The sequence below is a fragment of the Hemiscyllium ocellatum genome, chromosome 1 (genome assembly GCF_020745735.1).
Source record: "Hemiscyllium ocellatum isolate sHemOce1 chromosome 1, sHemOce1.pat.X.cur, whole genome shotgun sequence".
Taxonomy (NCBI): domain Eukaryota; kingdom Metazoa; phylum Chordata; class Chondrichthyes; order Orectolobiformes; family Hemiscylliidae; genus Hemiscyllium; species Hemiscyllium ocellatum.
This window is the reverse complement of record NC_083401.1, coordinates 54,205,154-54,227,829: the sequence shown is the minus strand read 5'-3', so window position 1 is coordinate 54,227,829 and position 22,676 is coordinate 54,205,154. Positions and strand designations below refer to the sequence as shown.

The window sequence follows — 22,676 nt, the reverse complement described above, 5'->3', positions numbered from 1 at the left end:
GAGGGATATGGGCCAGGTGCTGACAGGTGGGACTAGTTTGGATTGGGATATCTGGTCAGCATGGACGAGTTGGTTCGTAGGATCTGTTTCTGTGCTGTACATCTCTATGATGCTATGTCTCTATTTACCACTAACCTATCTATTAGCCCTTCAAATACTTTCAGCAACCCTTGATTTGAGCTCCTTAAGTGATTGCACTGAAATCAAATTTAGTCTTCTCAGCAATTGAGACATCCTAAGTAAGAAATATTCTGATTTGAAGCTTATCTTGACTGTTCTACCATTTGGAATTTACTCCAATTTATTCAATGTATTTCATTGTAGGTTTGACATTTTGCTATTTTTTGGTTCAAGGCATTGGGAATAGACTGAATGTTTTGTAAATTGGAAAAGTTTGAAAAGGAAAATGAGGTGGACATGCTGACATTGTCTGTCATTGGATGCAAACTTTGAAATAATTGTGATTTTAAAAATGAATTATTAGTCAAGTAATAATGCAATAATATATGTTATTTTCCTAATAGGTTACTGCCCCGCCTCCAGTACCATCTGCTAAAGCTGCATCAAAGAAGTCAAAGAAGGTTAGGAATTTTGTTTGATAACAAATGTTAATTTGAAAATGAATAATTTAAAAACACCAATACTTAATAATCTTATGAAATGATTACTACTATTTGAGAACAAAAGTTTTATGACATAACGTTAGACTAGATAAATGAATTGATTCAGAGATGACTTGTTAGAACCCAAGGCTCAGAAGCGTGTTTATCGTCTATCCATTTTTCTGGTGCTGAACATTAGAAACATTATCTTCTAATATGGCAGTCAGGAAGCTTATGTTAGACTTGGAGGTTCATTGCCAACATATTGGATTTTACGTGCCTATGAAAATTACTGAATAACTTATGCAAATAAGGGTTGAATAATTGTAGCATGTGTTTGTGAAATTGACTTGTCCTTCCACCGGCTTTGTCACGTTTTAGAAGTTGCCTTGCAATTTGTGGCACTAGCTTCTGAGAAGGACCATTGTTCAGCATGAAAAGAACAAAAAATATTTGCCAATTTAGCTTCACAGAAACAATTGAAAATTTATAATACAGAGATGGAAGTATATGGGAAGATGAGAAAAACTTATGATGAAGTAACAAATTACATGTTATAATGATAAATTTAGGTGAGGAAAAATGAAGATGCACAGCACCACATTTGACTATCAAGGTCATTATGTCTCTTCACTTTTATGCCATGGATCACTTTCAGGATACAGGCTGATATCAATTATATATTACAGTTTGCAAAACAGATCTGCATTAGGAAGATCACTGGGGTTTCTTACATTTTTAGAAACACCTACATCTCACTATCTGTGGCCAGATAAACGGGGGATCAGAGAGCACTAAACTTTGCATTAAGTAAAAACTGAAAAAGCTGCAGATGCCATAAATTGCTGGAAAAGCTCAGCAGGTCTGACAACCTCTGTGGAGAGAAATCAGAATCAGTATTTCAGGTTGATGTTCTGGGAAGGGTCACTCGACCTGGAACATTAACTCTGATTTCTCTCCACAGATGCTGCCAGACCTGCTGAGCTTTTCTAGCAATTTCTATTTTTGTTACCAAACTTTGCCCACGACAGGCTCCTCAGGGAACAAAGCACCACGCACTATCCCCATATTGCCTTGTATGTTCACCAACATCAACAACTTTGCTTCTTTGTAAATCATAAAGCTTTAACCCACTTGACCGTCAGCTGATTTGCAGCCACACACAATTTATGATGTGTGTCTGAAGCATTTTTACAGCACTCATGAATAATTTATCCTATGCCAATCATTTGTGCCCCTTTTATTCCTGCTAGGCCATCAAGTAAAAGGTTTGTTACTTGGGCCTTCGGCCCAACAAGTCCACACCGACCCGCTGAAGTGCAAACCACCCATACCCCTACATTTACCCCCTACCTAACAGTACGGGCAACTTAGCATGGCCAATTCACCTGACCCGCACATCTTTGGACTGTGGGAGGAAACCGGACCACCCGGAGGAAACCCATGCAGACACGGGGAGAATGTGCAAACTCCACACAGTCAGTCGCCTGAGGCGGGAATTGAACCCGGGTCTCTGGCACTGTGCTAACCACTGTGCCACCGTGCTGCCCCATTGTTGGCCAGCAATGCTGTCCATGCCTCCACAAGTGAACTAAATCCTACATCAACAACTCCAGGAAACAACAGTTTCCTCCAACTCTTTGTTCCCTGACTCTTGAACATTCTAATGTCCACTCCACCACTCTACCTTCCCAGCCCCATAACCAATCACTATCACCTTGTTTAATGATTTGAGATCCTGTCACTAGCTTCCTTGGCTACAAACTTGGACATTTGTTTGATAGCCTTTACAGCCTATTTTAGCAATGTCTTAAGAATAGTCCACTTTGTTCATTTCTAATATTTCCATTTTTGATTTGCATCCATTTTCTTTGTAATTGTGTTTCAGTGAAGCTTCTTGGAACAGTTTTTTTTCTAAAGTAAAGATGATTTCAAAAAAAAAGGTCATTGTTGCAATTAGTGCTGTTGTATAAACCATATTGTGATGCTGTATGCTTGGTCAGTTTTGGAAATATTATTATCTGATTGCGACTTGGATATTTGCTGGCTAATTACTTCAGTAGCAGTGTAACCTTTTGAAAGAATTTTATTAGAACAATTTATTTATTGGCATAGTTTATGAATACGTGCATCTAGTTATACTAATTCATGCTTCTAAAAGCTGCATAATTATTGCTCGCAGAATTAAAACTTTCACTTTGTTACAGGATGATGACGATGGAACTGAAATGGGAGATGGAGATGACTGGAATTTGGGGAAGTCACTCATCAAACCTCCTGATCAGCTGGATCTTACTGAACAAGTGAGTAACATGCTATGATTTAAATATTTATTTTATGGCAAATTAGAGCATTTTTGAAATTAAAGTTGTGCAAGAATCTTTAAAATATATGTTCATTATATTTATTTTCTAATAACTCTTTTGAAACAAGTTTCAAATCTTTTCTAGTAACAATGTGGTTACTATTCCATACACTGAAGGATAGATATATTGAAAGTATTTCTGCCCCTCAAATCTTTACAGTTTTATTACCTATGGTGCATCTTTTTTTCTGAAGACAGCACCTCTTTTTGAGATATAAATCCATTACATTTCATGTGGAATTTGCACTTGTGGCAAAGGATTGGAGAATTGCAAATGTTAAATCCTTGTTCCAAAATGGGTGTAAAGACAACCCCATGACTACAGGCCAGTGGGTTCAACGGCAATGGAGGGAAAGCTTCTAGAGACAATAATTAGGGACAAAGTTTGTAGTTACTTGATGAACCACAGTTTAATTCAGGAAAGCAGGAAGGTTTGCCGAAGGACAATCATGTTTAATAACTTGTGAGTTTTTTGATGAGGTAATAGAGAGAATTATTGAAGGTAATGCTGCTGATATGAACTCCCAAAAGGTACTTTGTTAAGTGTCCAACTGGCATGTGACCAAAGGTAGAACTGAATAATCGTTAACATAGGTATGAATATGGTTGAGTGACAGGAAACAAAGAATAGTTATCATTGGATTTAAGATGTGAACTGTGCAGTGGCTAATCTAGAACTATAAAATTGGTGAAATTCTTAAGGGGATTGACAGGGTAATTGCTGAGAGGATAATTGTCCTTGTGGGAGAGTGTAGGATAAGAGGAGACAGTCACAGAATAAAGAGGCATCAATTTAAGACTGTGATTAGAAGCAATTTCTTCTCTTGGTTGTAAGTCCTTGGAACTCATTGCCACAGAGAGTTGTGGGGCAGAATCCTTGTGTCAGAAAGATAGATTCTTGATAAGTAGGGGAATCAATGGTTACCGGGAAATGACTGGAAAGTGGATGTGAGGAATGTCAAATCAGTCATGACCTTATTGAATGGCAGAGCAGGCGCGAGGGGCCTGTTCCTATTTTGTATGATCTTATTGAATGTGTGACAAAGAGGTGGATAAAATCTTACGCAGAAGTGTGAAATGAATAACTTTGATTGGCAGAACATGGTACAAAAATATAAAATAAAGCTTACTATCCTTTAAAGGCATGTGGGAGCACAGGAAACTATTTCAATGCAAGTCAATTAAGATGACAGGACAGGTTAAAGTAGCAACTATTAAATCATTTGGAATCCTACGCTTTGCTAGTAGGAGCAAGGAATACAAAAGTAAGGAAACTATGTTAAATGTGTGCAGAGCAACTGGTTTATTGCATCCTGTTTGTATCACTCTTTAAGAAGGATATAAAATTATTAGAGAAAATGCAGAGAAGATTTAAAAGAATGGCCTTAAGGGTGAGGAACTAAATGTAAATAGATTGTTTAAGTGGGAAGCATTTTCCTTGGAGAAAAGCTTCAGAGAGAATTTGATACATATATTTACAATATGAAGGATCTGGACATTTAGGTAGGGGAAATCTATGGTCATTGACAGGATAGTGAACAATAGGACATAGATGAAAGAATTGACATTATATCAATGGTAACCTGAGGAAAATGCATTGCCTGAGAGTGTGGCGGAGGCAGAGTTAACTGGGAAGGAGTTTTGCCTGAAAAGGAAGAATTTCCATAGCTATATGGAGAAGATGGATTTTTGGCATTAAATATGATGCAGATACAATGGGCAGAAATTTGGTAGGGGAAGAGGGCAGATGGTTTGTCTCTGAATGGGATGTCCGCCTTCCAGCCAGGTTTTGGCTGGGTGAGCTTGCACCTTCTCCCTGTCACTCAGGAGGATATCCTGCTTTCAGGATTTGCTGGCCACTACCCTTACAGCAGCGCAGTGCTGTGGAGTGTGCACTGGTGGGAGTGCAGGAAAAGGCCCGAGAAGATCAGGGCTGGCAAAGAAAGGTGTCTCAAGATTTTATGAAAAGTAAAGATTGTAGCATGGAGGAGACACGTGTGCAGAGACTTTCTGCCAACTGAGAAAATATTGAACAAGCCTAAATTGCTGCAGCCTGCAACCCATTCTCAAAGATGAAAGACTTAACAGCAGTCTGGGTTTGTTCAAAATATCGTTTCAGTTGCACTGTAATCTTTTGCTATAAATTCTGTGTCTTGTGGTCCTGCTTCACAGCAACCTGATGAAGGAACAGCGCTTTGAAAGCTAGTGCTTCCAAATAGACCTGTTGGACTATAACGTGATGCTGTGTGATTTTTAACTTTGTCCACCCCAGTCCAACACCAGCTCCTCTACATCTTAACTGTTCCAGACAATTCACCCTATTTCTATGCATTTTAAGTTTGGTTGAAGTGGTTCATAGCTTTTAACACTTCTTCAGAATTCATCTTTGTTAAGATTATTTTCCAAATAAATTCCGTCCACTAAGTTCAAGCCAGTAAATCTCACAAACTTCGGCCTGTAGGACCATCATAGACTGCAATTGCAGCTTACCATCACTTTTTTTAAGGGCAACTAATAGTAGGTAGTGAATACTGCCCAGCCAATGGCACCCCATCTCAAAAGCAAATTTTAAAAAATTCACATGGGAAAGAAACTATCTGAAAATGCTATATTCCTCAAAACAACCTGCTTAGTCTTAATAAACCATAGCAGTGCTGTAAACATTCAATATATTTTAATAGTCTTGGATGTTTTTCTTCAAAATATATTCTTCCTCACTTAAGGAATACATAAGATAACAAAACTGGTTTCCATTGTAACAGAAAATCTCAAATGAGATGATTTACTAATTCCACAATTTAAAAAAATTACAAACAATGCACTTTAAATGAATAGGTGTACTACTATACCAAAACTATCAAAAGGTGTGACACCAAATCTAATAGAGTCCAGTTCAGTATTATTTTTAACTATTCAAAGATACCTAGGAATATCTATGAAAACAATATCCTTCAACATTTAAGCTTTTACCTTAAAGCCCCAAGTAAGCACCCTCTCCCAGTGGGGAGAAATATATTTTGAGAAACCTCCTTGAGGGTTTTTGATTGCTGTCAAATCTACAGTCAAGAATTTTATGTTGTTCTGATCCTCCCTCCTTTGCAGATGTGTTTGCCTTTTGTTTCCATGTGATGCTGTGAATAATGTTATTCCTTAATTATTCAACAAGGTTTCCTTTGTAAAATTGTGAGCTTTTACCTAGTCAATTTGTTTGTGGTGTTTTTAACTATTATATGAAGACTCAAGCCTCCTCCTGAGTGACACATTGGTATCAATAACACAGTAAAAAAAAGGGATTAAGTCTTGCAGAGTGAATATAGGAAGTTGGGCAAGATGTTAAAAAGCACAACTTGAAGGGTAGTAATCTTTGGAGTACTCTCAGTGCCACATGCTAGTAAGAGTAGGAATAAGGTGAAGAGGGCAGATGAATGTGTAGCTGAGGAGTTGGTACGGGGGTAGGGATTGACATTTTTGGATCATTGGGATCTCCTCTGGTGTAGAAGTGACCTGTATAAGAAGGAAGTGTTGCACCTGAACAGGATATAGACCAATTTCTGGGCAAAGATTTGCTGGAGCTATTCAGGAAGATTCAAACTAGTCTGGCAGGGTTGTGGGACCCTTAGCAGTTATGAGGCAAGAGAGAAGGTTGAAGCTGATGCAAAAGTTTAAGGGAACAACTTAAATAGACAAGGCAGGCAAGAGCATAGCAGACAACCAAAGATTGATGGATTAAGGTACAGAGGTCTGACAAGAAAGGCAGATGAAGTCAGGGCATGGATACGAACATGGGATTGGAATATCATAGCTTTTATAGAGGGTGGCACCGGACTTGCATCTCAATATTTGGGGGTGTAGATACTATAGGACGGTTAGGAAGGGAGGCAAGAGAGGAATGGGAGTGGTGTTTTTAATTAGGGATAACATTATGGCATTACTTAGGGAGGATATTTCTGGGAGATCATCCAGTGAAACGGTGATCACCTTTATGGGATTGTACTATAGACCCCCAATAGTCAGCGAGAAATTGGGGAGGAAATATGGAGAGAGATCTCAGATATTTGTTAAAGAAATAGGGTTGTAATGGTGGGGGATTTAAACTTTCCAAAGATATACTAGGACTGCCATAGTATTAAAGGCTTGGATAAGGAGGAATTTGTTAATTGTGTCCAAGGAAATTTTCTCAAGCAAGTAGATGTACCTACTAGAGAAGGAGCAAAATTTGACCTTCTCTTGGAAAATAAGGCAGGGAAAATGATCGGGGTGTTGGTGGGGGAGCACTTTGGGAGCTGTGACCATAATATAATTAGTTTTAAAATAGTTCTGGGAAAGGATAGGTTTGGCCTACAAGTTAAAGTTCCAAATTGGGGCAAGGCCAATTTTGACAGTATTAGACAGGATCTTTCAAAAGCTGATTGGGGAAGGCTGTTTTCAGGTAAAGGGATGTCTAAGAAATGGGAGTCTTTCAAAAGTGAGCTAACAAGAGTTCAGGGACAACGTGTTCCTGTGTTGTAAGGGGCAAGGCTGATGGGATAGGGAACACCTTTTGACTCGAGATATTGACACTTTGGTCAATAAAAAGGAGGCATATGTCAGGTATAGACAGACAAATGAATCCCTTGAGGAGTATGGGGTGTAGGAATTCACTTAAGAGAGAAATCAGGAGGACAAAACAGGGACATGAGATAGCTTTGGTAGATAAGGTTAAGAAGAATCCAAAGAGATTCTACAAGTATATTAAAGGCAAAAGATTAATTAGTGAGAGAATTGGCCTCCTTAAAAAATCAACGAGGTCATCCACGTGTGGAACAAGAGATGGGTGAGATCCTAAACAAATATTTCATGGCAATATTTACTGTAGAAAAAGACATGAAAGCTTTGAAACTCGGGGAAATAAATAGTGATGTCTTAAAAAGAGATCATATTACAGAAGAGGATGTCGTAAATGCATAAAGATAGAACTATCTCCAGGACCTGATCAGGTGTATCCCAGGACTTTGTGGAATGCTAAGGAAGAAATTGGTGGCCCTGAGCAAAGATATTTGTATCATTGACTGCCATGGATGAGATGCTGGAAGACCGATGAGGCTATTTAAGAAAGTTTGCATGGAAAAGCCAGGGAACAAGAGACTGGAGAGGCTGACATCAATGGTGGATAAGTTGTAGGAGGTGCTAATGAGATGCAGGATCTACATACATTTGGAAAGGCAAGGACGTATTAATGATAGCCGGCATGGCTTTGTTCATGGAAAATATTGTCTCACAAACTTGATTAAAGTTTTTTGAATAGGTAACTAAAGATAGATGAAGGAGTGGTAGATGTTGTCTACATGGACTTGAGCAAGGCTTCGACAAGTTTCTGCACAGTAAATTGGATATTAAGTTCAATCACATGGAATCCAGGGAGAGCTAGACAATTGGATACAAAATTGGCTTGTTGGTAGAAGACAGAGAGAGTTGTTATGACCTGTGACCAGTGGTAAGTCACAACCATTGATGCTGGGCCCACAGTTGTTCATCAAATCTCTAAATAATTTGGATGAGAATCTAAGAGATAGGGTTAGTAAGTATGCAGATACCACCAATTTTGGTGTCATAGTAGACAGTGAAGAAAGTTATCTAAGATACAACAAGGGTTTAATTTAGGTGTTGCAATTTGGGAAGACAAACCAGGTCAGGACTTATACAGTTAATGATAGTGCCCTGGAGAATGTTGTCGAACAGAGAGGATGCAAGTAAATAATTCCTTGAAAGTGGCATCACAGGTAGACAGGGCAGTGAAGAAGGCATTTGACATGTTTGCCTGCATCAGTCAGAGCACTGAGTATCATGTTACAGCTGTACAAGACATTGCTGAGGCTACATTTGGAGTACTGCATGCAATCTAGTCATCCTGCTATAGGAAGGATATTATTAAACTGGAACGGCTGCAAAAAAGATTAACAAGGATGTTACTGAGACTAGAGAACTTATACAGAGAGGCTGGATAGTCTGGGTCTTTTTTCCTCTGGAGCTTCAGAAGCTAAAGGATGATCTTGTACTGGTTTATAAAATCATCCGGGGTGTAGTAGTCAAGGTCTTTTCCCAGGGTAGGGGAGTCTAAAACTAGAAAGCATAGTTTTAAGTTGAGAGTAGAAAGATTTAAAAGGGACATGATGGGCAAGTTTCTCATACAGGGAATGTACGTGTATTGGAGGAGAAAGTGAGGACTGCAGATGCTAGAGAACAGAGCTTAAAATGTGTTGCTGGAAAAGCGCAGCAGGTCAGGCAGCATCCAAGGAACAGGAGATTCGACATTTCGGGCATAAGCCCTTTCCTGAAGAAGGGCTTATGCCTGAAACATCGAATCTCCTGTTCCTTGGATGCTGCCTGACCTGCTGCGCTTTTCCAGCAATACATTTTTAATCTCTAATGTACGTGTATTGAACAAGCTGCCAAAGGAAGGAGTGGAGTAGAATTATAACATGTAAAAGACGTTTGGACAGGCACTTGGTTAGGAAAGGTTTAGAGCGATATGGGCCAAATGCAGGCAAATGGTACTTGTTCAGGATGAGAAACTTGGTTGGCATGGATGTGTTGGGCCGAAGGGCTTGATACCATGCTGTGTGACTCTATGATTCTAGAAGCAGGCAACAGTGTTCTTGACTGTCTTCTCCTGATGTTCCTTTTTCCCCATCCACACAGACCCGATCAAAGTGCTCATCCTCTCCTGTACTTCTTGTTGGGGTGAGGGATTACATTTCGGGCACCTGTCTTCTGGTGCAGTCCCTCTTCTTCTCATTAGAGGCAATCTTATCAAGCAGTAAGAGAAAGGGAAGGATTGAATGTGATGGCAATGCGTGCACTTTGTGAACTTGCATAAACATAGGCATTCCTCTGCAGTAGGTAAAAGAAGTGCATTGCCTGGGATTTGGTTGAACATTGGCTGCGTAAGGAATCATAAAGAGTTTGAGAAACATTCTGCAATGTGTTGGTCTTGTATTTTGTGAGTGAGGATGGGAACTTAAAACAAGAAAGCAAGGATGACTTGCTTTATATTGAAATTTCAAATGTACTCTGTTTGGTTATATTTTAGGAATTAAAAGAAGAAATTACTCGTGTTCTTACAGCTGATAACCCCCACGCTCCTGAAAATATTGTGAGATTCAGCTTTAAAGTGAGTAATGTAATTATGTAAATTGCATGCATATTTTGTGTAATAATAATTAATATGTATATTCAGAAATTTTTGACAGAAACTTCGATCAAAGTTAGATCACATGCAATACAGAGAGAACTAATCATTTGAATACAGAGTTGGCTTGAAGGTAGAAGGCAGAGGTTGGTGGTGGAGGGTTGCTTTTCAGAGTGGAGGCTTCTAACCAGCAGTGTGCCACAAGAATCAGTGTTGGATCCACTGCATGTCGTCATTTATATAAATGATTTGGATGTGAGGTTAGTAAGTTTGGAGATACGGTTAGTAAGTTTGCTGATGACACTAAAATTGGAGGTGTAGTGAACAGCAAGGACCTTGATCTGATGGGCCAATGGGCCAAGGAGTGGCAGATGGAGTTTAATTAAGGTAAGTGTGAGGTACTGCATTTTGGAAAGACAAATCAGGGCATGAATTATGCACTTAATGGCAAGGTGTTGGGGATTGTTACTTAACAAAGAGACGTTGGAGTAAAGGTTCATAGTTCCTTGAAAGTGGAGTCACAGGTAGATAGGATAATGAAGAAGGAGTTTGGTATGCTTTCCTTTATTGGTCAGAGCATTTAGTTCTAGGAGTTGGGAGGTCATTTTGTGGCTGTACAGGACATTGGTTAGGCCACTAGTAGCATACACCAGTCAACCCCTGCTATAGGAAGGATATTGTGAAACTTGAAAGGGTTTAGAAAAGATTTACAAGGATGTTGCCAGGGCTGGAGGGTTTGATCAATAGGGAGAAGCTGAAAAGGCTGGGGAATTGGAAGCTGAGAGGTGACCTTTTGGAGGTTTATAAAATCATGAGGGGCATGGATAGGGTAAATAGACAAGGTCTTTTTTCTGAGGTGGGGAGTGCAAAACTGGAAGGCATAGGTTTAGGGGGAGAGGGGAAATATTTAGAATGGGCTTTAAGGGGCAACCTTTTCAAGCAGAGGATGAAGCATGTATAGAATGAGCTGCCAGAAGAAGTTGTGGAGGCAGGTACAATTGCAATATCTAAAAAGCATCCAGATGGTTCTATGAATAGGAAGGGTTTGAAGGGATATGAGCCAAATGTTGGCAATAGGAACTAAATTTATTTGGGATATCTGGTTGGCGTGGACGAATGGACTAAAGGGTCTGCTTCCGTGCTGTACATCTCTATGACTATGATTCTAAAGACTGATATCCATAGGTTGGAAATTCTGACGGAAATGGTCAAATATATATCAAATTAAAATAATATAGTATATTTCCAAAGTCCTCAAACATGTTGGCTGACAAATTGGGCTTAATGTTACCTTTTTCTGGTTACAGTAAGTGCTGTTAGGGATCCAGTAAGTTGTATCTGTTGTACACACACATTTTTGATACAATGTATATGAGATGACATCTGAAAAAGGCATTCATCCATGTATAGTGAATTTTCATTGCAAGTATGTAGAATAGATGGATCATGAAGTCAACCAATGTAAAATGCTGATCAGATTCCAGCACTACTGTCTTAGAACATAGAAGGATACAGCGCAGTACAGGCCCTTCGGCCCTCGATGTTGCGCCGACCGAATCCTACCTAACCTATACTAGCCCAATAACTTCCAAATGCCTATCCAATGCCCGCTTAAATGACCATAAAGAAGGAGAGTTCACCACTGATACGGGCAGGGCATTCCATGAACTCACAACCCGCTGTGTGAAGAATCTACCCCTAATATCTGTCCTATACCTACCACCCCTTAATTTAAAGCTATGTCCCCTAGTAACACCTGACTCCATTAGCGGTAAAAGGTTCTTAGTATCTACCCTATCTAAACCCCTAATCATCTTATACACTTTTATCAGATCTCCCCTAAACCTTCTCTTCTCCAATGAGAACAGCCCCAAGTGCCTCAGCCTTTCCTCATAAGATTTTCCTACCATTCCAGGCAACATCCTGGTAAACCTCCTCTGCACTCGTTCTAAAGCTTCCACATCCTTCCTATAGTATGGCGACCAAAACTGCACACAATACTCCAGATGAGGCCTCACCAGAGTCTTATACAACTGCAACATGACCTCAGGACTCCGGAACTCAATTCCTCTGCCAATAAAGCCCAGTACACCATATGCCTTCCTCACAGCACTATTTACCTGGGTGGCAACTTTCAGAGATCTGTGTACATGGACACCAAGATCCCTCTGCTCATCCACACTACCAAGTAGCCTACCATTAGCCCAGTAATCCATCATCTTGTTATTCCTACCAAAGTGAACGACTTCGCACTTAGCTACATTGAATTCCATTTGCCACATTTCCGCCCAGCTCTGCATCTTATCTATATCCCGCTGTAACCTACCACTTCCTTCCTCACTATCCACAACTCCACCGACTTTTGTGTCATCCGCAAACTTGCTTACCCAGCTTTCAAGTCCTTCCTCTAGATCATTTATAAAGATAACAAAAAGCAATGGTCCCAAAACAGATCCTTGTGGTACACCGCTAGTAACTGCGCTCCAAGATGAACATAATCCATCAACTACTACCCTCTGTCTCCTTCCAGCCAGCCAATTCCTAATCCAAACCTCTAATGTATCCTCAATGCCATACCTCCGTAGTTTTAGCATTAGCCTACCATGGGGAACCTTATCGAACGCCTTACTAAAATCCATATACACAACATCTACTGCTTTACCCTCATCCACTTCCTTAGTCACCTTCTCAAAGAACTCAATAAGGTTTGTGAGGCACGACCTGCCCTTCACAAAACCATGCTGGCTATCCCTGATCACGTTATTCCTATCCAGATGTTCATAAATCTTATCCCTTACCATTCTCTCTAAGACTTTGCCCACCACTGAAGTCAGACTCACTGGCCTATAGTTACTAGGGCTATCCCTATTCCCTTTCTTGAACAATGGGACCACATTCGCTATCCTCCAGTCCTCTGGTACTATTCCCGTTGACAATGACGACATAAAAATCCAGGCCAATGGCTCTGCTATCTCCTCCCTAGCTTCCCATAGGATCCTGGGGTAAATGCCATCAGGCCCAGGAGACTTATCTATATTCATCCTTTCCAATATTCCCAAAACCTCTTCCCTGCATATTTCCAGGGCATCCATTCTAATTATTTGTGATTCCATATTCACGTCAGCAACAGTGTCCTGTTCCTGAGTGAATACTGATGAAAAGTACTGATTTAATGTCTCTCCAATCTCCTCCGCCTCCACATACAACTTCCCACTACTATCCTTGACTGGACCGATACCTACCCTAGTCATCCTTTTATTCTTGACATACCTATAGAAAGCCTTTGGGTTTTCCCTAATCCTACCAGCTAAAGACTTTTCATGTCCCCTTCTCGCTTCTCTTAGCTCCCTCTTTAGCTCCTTCCTGGCTACCTTATAACTCTCAATCGCCCCTACTGAACCTTCACGCCTCATCTTTACATATGCCACCTTCTTCCCTTTCACAAGGGACTCCAATTCCTTACTAAACCACGGCTGCCTCACAAGGCCCTTTACACCATGCCTGACTGGTACATACCTATCGAGGACACGCAGTAGCTGCTCCTTGAACAATCCCCACATCTCATTAGTGTTCTTCTCTTGAAGCCTGTTTTTCCAATCCACACATCCTAAGTCATGCCTCACTGCATCATAATTTCCCTGCCCCCAGCTATAACTCTTGCCCTGCGGCGCACGATTATCCCTCTCCATCACTAAAGTAAAAGTCACCGAGTTGTGGTCACTGTCCCCGAAGTGCTCACCTACCTCCAAGTCTAACACCTGGCCTGGTTCATTACCTAGAACCAAATCCAATATAGCCTCCCCTCTTGTTGGCCTGTCGACATATTGTGTCAGGAAACCCTCCTGCACACATTGTACAAACACCAACCCATCTAATGAACTCGAGCTATAGCTCTCCCAGTCAATATCTGGGAAGTTAAAGTCCCCCATAACAACCACCCTGCTACCTTCACTCTTTTCCTGAATCATCCTCGCAATATTATCCTCTACTTCTCTAGGACTATTAGGAGGCCTGTAGAAAACACCTAACAGGGTGACCTCACCTTTCCTATTTCTAACCTCAGCCCAAACTACCTCAGATGGCAAGTCCTCTTCCATCGTCCATTCCACTGCTGTGAACTTCATTTTCCAGTTAACATGCATTAAGCAGCTTGAAGCATCTCTTGCCAGTATTAACTACTCAACAGTGTGTTTCTGATTGATTCTAATTCTCTTCTACAATTCTACAGTCATAGAATCCTTATAGTGTGGAAGGAGGCCATTTGGCCAATTGAGTCCACACCAATTGAGTCCACACCTCTGAAGAGCATCCTCCAATCCTATCCCTGTAATCCTGCATTTCCCAAGGCTAATCCACTTAGCCTGCATATGGACTGTGGGAGGAAACCAGAGCACCCAGAAGAAACCCACATTGACATGGTGAGAATGTGCAAACTCCACATAGACAATTGCCCAAGGGTGGACACGAACCTGGGTTATGGTGCTGTGATGCAGCAGTACTAACCACTGAACCACCATGCCTCCCCATTTAGACAAGCATTTGTTGCTTTCTCTGGTTGTTAAAAGTTGCAAACGTATACAGAATGATGTACTGAATAATTTTTTGCTGACTTCCGTTAAGTTGTTCCTATACCTGAGGCATGATATTTACGTTGTATTGCATGCTTTAACCAGTATGTTCTGTAATGTTCTGTGGGTATCTTGAGTTTCTGAATGGCTCCAAAGAAATACAAGACTGTCTCTCTCTTCCTTTTCTGATACACATTATTGATTATTGAATTCGTAACACAAAAACAATTATCTCACACAGAACAGTGGACATTATCGATTAGGCATGTTAGAAGTGATTATCACAAAATTTACTTAAATGCAGATGCAAGAAATTATTAGTACTTGGATTTGATTTGGAGAATTTTCAAGTCTTAAAGTAATAATCATGAATTCTATTTCATGAACTATACGGCAATAATGTATTGACAGTAAGACAAAATTTACATGTATGCACTAAAATAACATAAGGTTTTTGCAGCAAAAAATCATTCACTGTGAGTTTCTGATGCTTCATTATCGTAGCACATCACCAAACATCATGTTAGACTCCTTCGCACTAACTTTTTGATTCTGCTTCTTCTTCTTCTTATACAGCTCCTTATGTTTTAGAATAACGTTTTCAGCTTGGTTCAATTGGTTCTAAATTGGCTGATGAGTTCAATGCAATATAGAATCATAGAATTCTTACAAGGCAGCTAAATGCCATTCGACCCATTGAATCCACACTGACCCTCCGAAAAGCAACCCACCCGTAATTTTCTTCCCGTAATCCCACATTGACCATGGCTAATTCCCCTAGCCTGCACATCCCTGGACAGGATGGGCAATTTAGTACGGCCAACCCACCTAACCTGCACATCTTTGGACTGTGTGAGGAAATCAGGGCACCTGATGGAAACCCATGTGGACTTGGGAAGAAGAAGCAAACAGTGCAACATGCAAGGCAGTGATGCTTGAAGGATTGGATAGATAAGCTGACTGTGTCATTTTTACTCTCTCCAACATTCCCTTTGCCCCTCCGCATTCCTGACCAAGTCTTTTATTTAATCAGTCACAAACCAGAGACTTCCATTAGTCAAATGGAATGTTTGACTTATCTAACAATGCTTTGAAGATATCCATTAAGTCTTTTGATAGTCCTTCTGGGAATCTCTTGCTGTGACTAAGTTCCATGTACATCAGTTGCTTCAGAAGCTTAATGTCAGGATATGATGTGCACCACTGGGAGGAGCTGATTTTAAGTGTTAAGCATCTCAATGGTCTGCAAGTTAGCTTGGGAGAAAATACTGCTCACGGACTGTCTTTGTTGCCAACAGATTTGCAAGATCTTGCAAAGGTAATGCTTGAGGTATATCCAGCACTTTTGGGTCATTGCTACTTGGTAGATCATGACCTAAGTCTCTGATTTGAGATAAAATAAAGAACTGCAGATGATGGAGATCTGAAACAAGCAAAACCAAAAGCATGAACAGAAGCAGAAATAAAATTGCTGGTTTTCCAGCAGTTCTGTTTCTGTTTGATTTTGGTTTTGAGATCCTTTCAGTCAAGCACTTCTTTTCTTCAGTGTAATAAAGTCCTGGCCAATATATTGGAGGCGATTTTCGGACTGTTGATCTTAATCAGTTCAGAGTAGAGGGGACCAGCTGGAAGTGAACCTTAAATTTCTGGTTTTTAATAAAAGGCCCATTTTCTCATAATCTTTGGAGAAGGAATCAATAAACCCTTAGAATACAGTTTCTGGTGAGTGCAGGCACAAATGACCTGCACATGCAAGAGATCAGTGACAAAAGTTGGAAGGAGTTTGATTTCAGAGTGAATGTGGAAGAGGTTGAAGTTTCCCATCTGTTTCTTAAATTACCTCCATACTTTCAGATAATGTGCTGGAGGTTTGGTGTAGTATTACGAGAAAATGGGGACAAACGTTGGCGCTTGAAACCCTTGTCTGACCTCACAATGATAGGATCTGTGCTGGTTATTTACAGGAATGGATCCTCACCAATGGTTTTTGCTTATAGTTATCCCATGACATATTTTCAATGTCAGCCTCAGTACTCTGACCTGAGCTTTTTAATCAAACAAAAGATATTATAAAGGGGGATGATAAAATTATTCTTCCATTTAAATTATCAGTTTTGGCACTTTTGATAAAGAGCTTGAAAGAACTACAGTTCAAACATCACATTGGAACTGCCAAAAGACAACCATAAATTGTTCCCTTCCCAAAAAATCTTGAAATTCATATACTGCATCCATATTCAGTGGAAGGATGGTGTTATTATATTGCCACTGGTTTTGATCATTAAACCATTGTCATAAAAACCTATCTGTCGATTAGGGAAGGGATAAAAAACATGATCTGACCTACATGTAATGTCAATAATGTGGTTGACTCTTAACTGCTGATTTTAATGGCCCTAGCAAGCAATTCAGTTGTACCAACTAGAAAACCTCAAAAAAAGAATAAAACCATCTGGCATAGACTAATGCTCTGGAAACAATAATGCTCCCCTTACCCTGTGATGTCCTCCTTGACAATATTTACATGCTAATGCTAAAATTGGGAGAGCTGTTTCACTGACTAATCAAACAAGAGCCTGACATAGTCATCCTTATGGTATCCAACTTTGCATACAATGACCAAGACAACATCATCACCTGGCTTTGTTCTGTCCCTCCAACAGAGACACTCAACAGAGGTGGTAGCAAAGTGATATGCAGTCAGGAGGCAATTGTCCTAGAAGTCCTCAAAACTGACAGTGGACTGCACAATTTCTCATATTCAAACATAGGCAAGGAAGCCTTCTGCCAATTACCATGTGCATACTCCTAACCCCAACCCATCCTTTTAGCTGATGAATCAGTACTCCTCCATATTAAACATTGTGAGAGGTGACACAGTGGTCAGCACAGCTGCCTGACAGCACCAGGGACCTGGGTTCAATTCTGGTCTCAGGTGACTATGCGAAGATTGCACGCCTTCTGCATGCCTGCGTGAATTTCCACCATGTGCATGGTTTCATAGTCCAAAGATTATGTGGATTAGACATGCTAAGTTGCCCTGTAGTGTCCAAGGATATGCAGGCTAAGTGGATTAGCCATAGTAAATGTGGGTTTACGGGGATGGGTAGGTGGGATCCTCTTTGGATGGTCGGTGTAGACCTGATGGACCAAAAGGCCGCTCTGTGCACTGTAGACAATTATTCTATGGTCATTTGGAGAAAGCACTGTGTGTGGCAAGGCACAAAACATACTCTGTGTTCGAGACTTTAATGCATATCACCAAGAATAGTTTGACAGCAACACCACTGACCGACTAGTTGAGTCCTAAAGAACATCATCATCTACATGTTCCCCTGCAAGTTACTCTCCATCCATACATTGCTATGCCTTTAGCGTCACTAGGTCTTGATCCTGAAACTCCCTATTTAATGGCAACCAAGGCCTACTTAGAACAAATGGGCTGCAGCAGTTTATGAAAGCAGCTCACCACTACCAGGGCAACTAGGGATGGACATTAAATGCTGGCCTAGCCAGCGATGTTCACATTCCCATGAATGAATACTAAAAAAAAATTCAATAAGGAGTGTTTTGAAAGTCATGTTTTCCTTAAGGACTAGGAAAACAGTGCAGAGCATACCAAGCAAATAATCCTTCAGAAAGCATTGAATGTGTAAGTTTTGGTCATTTCTTTAATCTGTTATTCATATTAAAGATGGTGTATAAAGTAAGTTTAGAGAAGCATTAGTCAAAGTTTGACTATTTAGACACTTTTTTTATATACATTTATTTTTGACAAAACTTTCAGTATTTGTAGTGAAATCATAAATACATTCAGTATTCACAATGTGGTTTCGCTACAGGTTTTCATAAAAGTATTATTTTTCATCATAATTATTTTTACCAGTAAGATGAATTGTTAACTCACCATTTTCTTTTGCATTAAAGGAAAGGGCTTATAAGCAAGTCCCAGTGATCAGCCAGATGGCCATTCATTTTGCACGTGATGGAAACCTACTGCACAAAGATTCAGATGAAGCAAAACGTCAACAATCTAGAGGGAAACTTTCTGAAGGTATTTATATTTTGTTTTAAGTTGAGCCCCAAAAAAAAATAAGTATTTCTGATTTGGAAGATGGTTCAGTGGAGTGGGTTGGCGTGGTAGCTTTTTAGCTAAATTGGTGTGCATACCATAATGAGGAAAACTCCTTCTGCTTACACAAAGGATTCCAAGTTAATGATTTTTGGCAGTTTCAACTCATTTATTGGGATGTCTGGTCAGCATGTAAAAGTTGGACTGAAGGGTCTGTTTCCATGCTGTATGACTCTTTGACTTCTTTGTGTCCACATCGTAAAATGGGCAACTATTCTGCATTGTATTACAGTTGCATCTTCCACTATTATTAATGACATCTGATCATCTTTTTGATGTTTTCTTTGTCTTCATAATGGGAATAGGATGTATATGAAAATAGGTTTTCATTATTTGCAATATCCAGTTCATTTATCTTGCAGTACAATTTACTTAAAGACAAAATAATTCAGAAGATGACAATAGATATAACACTGTTTCCTAAATAAATGAAGTCAGATGACCGACCAAAATGACAATTTAATTCAGAAGAAAATTGTTAGTGACAAGAACTAATCTACTCCATTAAAATTATCTGCAAATTTTGAATTATGCACCCTATATTGGTACGTGAGTATTCTTTGTGCAGAGTGAACAGATCAGAACATGAGACCATGATTACAGAGCAAAATCAGTGAACCTGCTTATCAAACAGAGAGCTAAACCCAAAGGAAATTGTCTGTTGGATAATCAAACTTTAACTTTGGAGACCCTGTCTTCAACCTGTGCAGCCTTTGAGTGCAACATCTGACATCGTTGAAGCATCAGATTTACCTTTAAATCATCCTCCTCTGTCCACGCAGGACTCACCTTCATCCTCCTCCGTCCACGCAGGACTCACCTTCATCCTCCTCCGTCCACGCATCAATGAATTTAATACACGCCGTGACATTGAACACTTCTTCCGCCGCCTCCGCCTCCGAGCTTACTTTCACAATCAGGACTCCCGCCCACCTTCCTAGGACCCCTTCACTCACCTCCAACACACTCCATCCACCTGGATACTCTGCACTGGCCTATTACCTGCCCTCGACCTCTTCATTTCCAACTGCCGCCGGGACATTAACCGCCTCAAACTGTCTACCCCCCTCCCCCAATCCAACCTCTCACCCTCACAACGCGCAGCCCTCCAATCCCTCTGCTCCAATCCCAAACTCACCATCAAGCCAGCAGGTAAAGGGGGTGCAGTGGTAGTCTGGCACACTGACCTCTACATTGCTGAAGCCAAATGTCAACTCAAGGACACCTCTTCCTACTGCCCCCTCGACCATGACCCCACCCCCCATCCCCAAACCATCATCTCCCAGACCATACAGAAGCTCACCACCTCAGGAGATCTCCCACCCACAGCTTCCAACCTCATAATCCGGGAACACCGCACTGCCCGGTTCTACTTCCTTACCAAAATCCGCAAGCCTGACCACCCTGGCCGACCCATTGTCTCAGCATGCTCCTGCCCCACTGAACTCACCTCTCCCAACTTCGACACTGTCCTATTCCCCCTAGTCCAGGAACTCCCCACATACGTTCGAGACACCACCACGCCCATCACCTCTTCCAAGACTTCCGTTTCCCTGGCCCCCAATGCCTCATCTTCACCATGGATATCCAATCCCTCTACACGTCCATCTGCCATGACCAGGGCCTCCAAGCCCTCCGTTGTTTTCCTCTCCTGACGTCCCCAACAGTACCCTTCCATCGGCACTCTCATTCATTTGGCCGAACTGGTCCTCGCCCTTAACAGTTTCTCCTTTGAATCCTCCCACTTCCTCCAGGCCATGGGGGTAGCCATGGGCACACATATGGGCCTCAGCTATGCCTGTCTCTTTGTTGGCTACGTAGAACAGTTGATCTTCTGTAATTACGCCAGCACCACTCCCCACCTCTTCCTCCGCTACATTGATGACTGCATTGGCGCCACCTCGTGCTCCCACGAGGAGGTTGAGCAATTCATCAACTTCACCAACACATTCCACCCTGACCTTAAATTTACCTGGACCATCTCTGACACCTTCCTCCCCTTCCTGGACCTCTCCATCTCCATTAATGACGACCGACTTGACACTGACATTTTTTACAAACCCACCGACTCCCACAGCTACCTGGATTACACCTCTTCCCACCCTACCTCTTGCAAAAATGCCATTCCGTATTCCCAATTCCTCCCCTTCTGCCAAAGCTGCTCCCAGGAGGACCATTTCCACCATAGAACACACCAGATGGCCTCCTTCTTTAGAGATCGCAATTTCCCTTCACTGCCCTCCAACGCATCTCAACCACACCCTGCACCTCCACCCTCAGACCCCACCCCTTCAACCGTAACAAGGACAGAACACCCCTGGTGCTCACCTTCCACCCTACAAACCTTTGCATAAACCAAATCATCCACCGACATTTCCACCACCTCCAAAAAGACCCAACCACCAGGGATATATTTCCCTCCCCACCCCTTTCCGCCTTCCGCAAAGACCGTTCCCTCCGTGACTACCTGGTCAGGTGCATGCCCCCTTACAACCCACCCTTCCCATCCTGGCACTTTCCCCTGCCACCGCAGGAACTGCAAAACCTGTGCCCACACCTTCTCCCTTACCTCCATCCAAGGCCCTAAAGGAGCCTTCCACATCCATCAAAGTTTTACCTGCATATCCACTAATATCACTTATTGTATCCGTTGATCCCCATGTGGTCTCCTGTACATTGGGGAGACTGGACGCCTCCTAGCAGAGCGCTTTAGGGAACATCTCCGGGACACCCGCACCAATCAACCACACCGCCCTGTGGCCCAACATTTCAACTCCCCCTCCCAATCGGCTGAGGACGTGGAGGTCCTGGGCCTCCTTCACCGCCGCTCCCTCACCACCAGACGCCTGGAGGAAGAACGCCTCATCTTCCACCTCAGAACACTTCAACTCCAGGGCATCAATGTGGACATCAACAGTTTCCTCATTTCCCCTTCCCCCTCCTCACCCTAGTTCCAAACTTCCAGCTCAGCACTGTCCCCATGACGTGTCCTACTTGCCTATCTTCTTTTCCACCTATCCACTCCACCCTCCTCCCTGACCTATCACCTTCATCCCCTCCCCCACTCACCCATTGTACTCTATGCTGCTTTCTCCCCACCCCCACCCTCCTGCTAGCTTATCTCTCCATGCTTCAGGCTCTCTGCCTTTATTCCTGATTTACAAAGTTAAAAATCACACAACACCAGGCTATAGTCCAACAGGTTTAATTGGAAGCACACTAGCTTTCTGAGTGACGCTCCTACATCAGGTGATTGTGGAGGGCTCGATCGTAACACAGAATTTATAGCAAAAATTTGCAGTGTGATGTAACTGACATTATACATTGAAAAATTGATTGTCTGTTAAGCCTTTCATCTGATAGAATACAGTGATAGTTTCACTTCTTTCATGTGTAAATCACAAAACCCTTCTTTTTAAAGTTGCATTCTTGGGTTCGCTGCTCACAATGGTGATAGCTAGACAAAATGTTGAAGGTGTTAGCCCCCTGTGTTCTCTGCATATGACCTGATGTTTAGATTGATTCTAATCTAATAAGTGAGATAACAGTGTTTTACATAAATACCTGCAGTTTTTGAGCTAAGAGTTCTACATGAATGTATGCAGTTCTTGAGCAACGTGGAATGTAACTGTGCAATACAAATTCACCACACAAAATATGTGTGTGTGTGTGTGTGTGTGTGTGTGTGTGTGTGTGTGTGTGTGTGTGTGTGTGTGTGTGTGTGTGTGTGTGTACCTTTATAGACACACACACTCCCACGCTCACACATGCACCCCCTCGCAGACTTCAGACACTCTGCACACACAGCTCAAAAACTGCAGGAATTTATGTAAAACACTGT

The 22,676-nt window shown here is 41.5% G+C and overlaps 1 protein-coding gene across 1 annotated transcript in view; it reads left to right on the top strand.

Annotated features, from left to right (window-relative positions):
- The first annotated feature begins 308 nt into the window (after window positions 1–308).
- dnai1.2 (dynein, axonemal, intermediate chain 1, paralog 2) overlaps window positions 309–22,676 on the top strand; it is a 283,210-nt gene continuing 260,842 nt past the window's right edge. Inside the window, exons 1-5 of the mRNA XM_060832730.1 lie at window positions 309–320; window positions 525–581; window positions 2,810–2,905; window positions 10,037–10,117; window positions 18,631–18,742. Coding sequence (XP_060688713.1) covers window positions 309–320; window positions 525–581; window positions 2,810–2,905; window positions 10,037–10,117; window positions 18,631–18,742 — 358 coding nt within the window. The remainder of the gene's footprint in view (window positions 321–524; window positions 582–2,809; window positions 2,906–10,036; window positions 10,118–18,630; window positions 18,743–22,676) is intronic.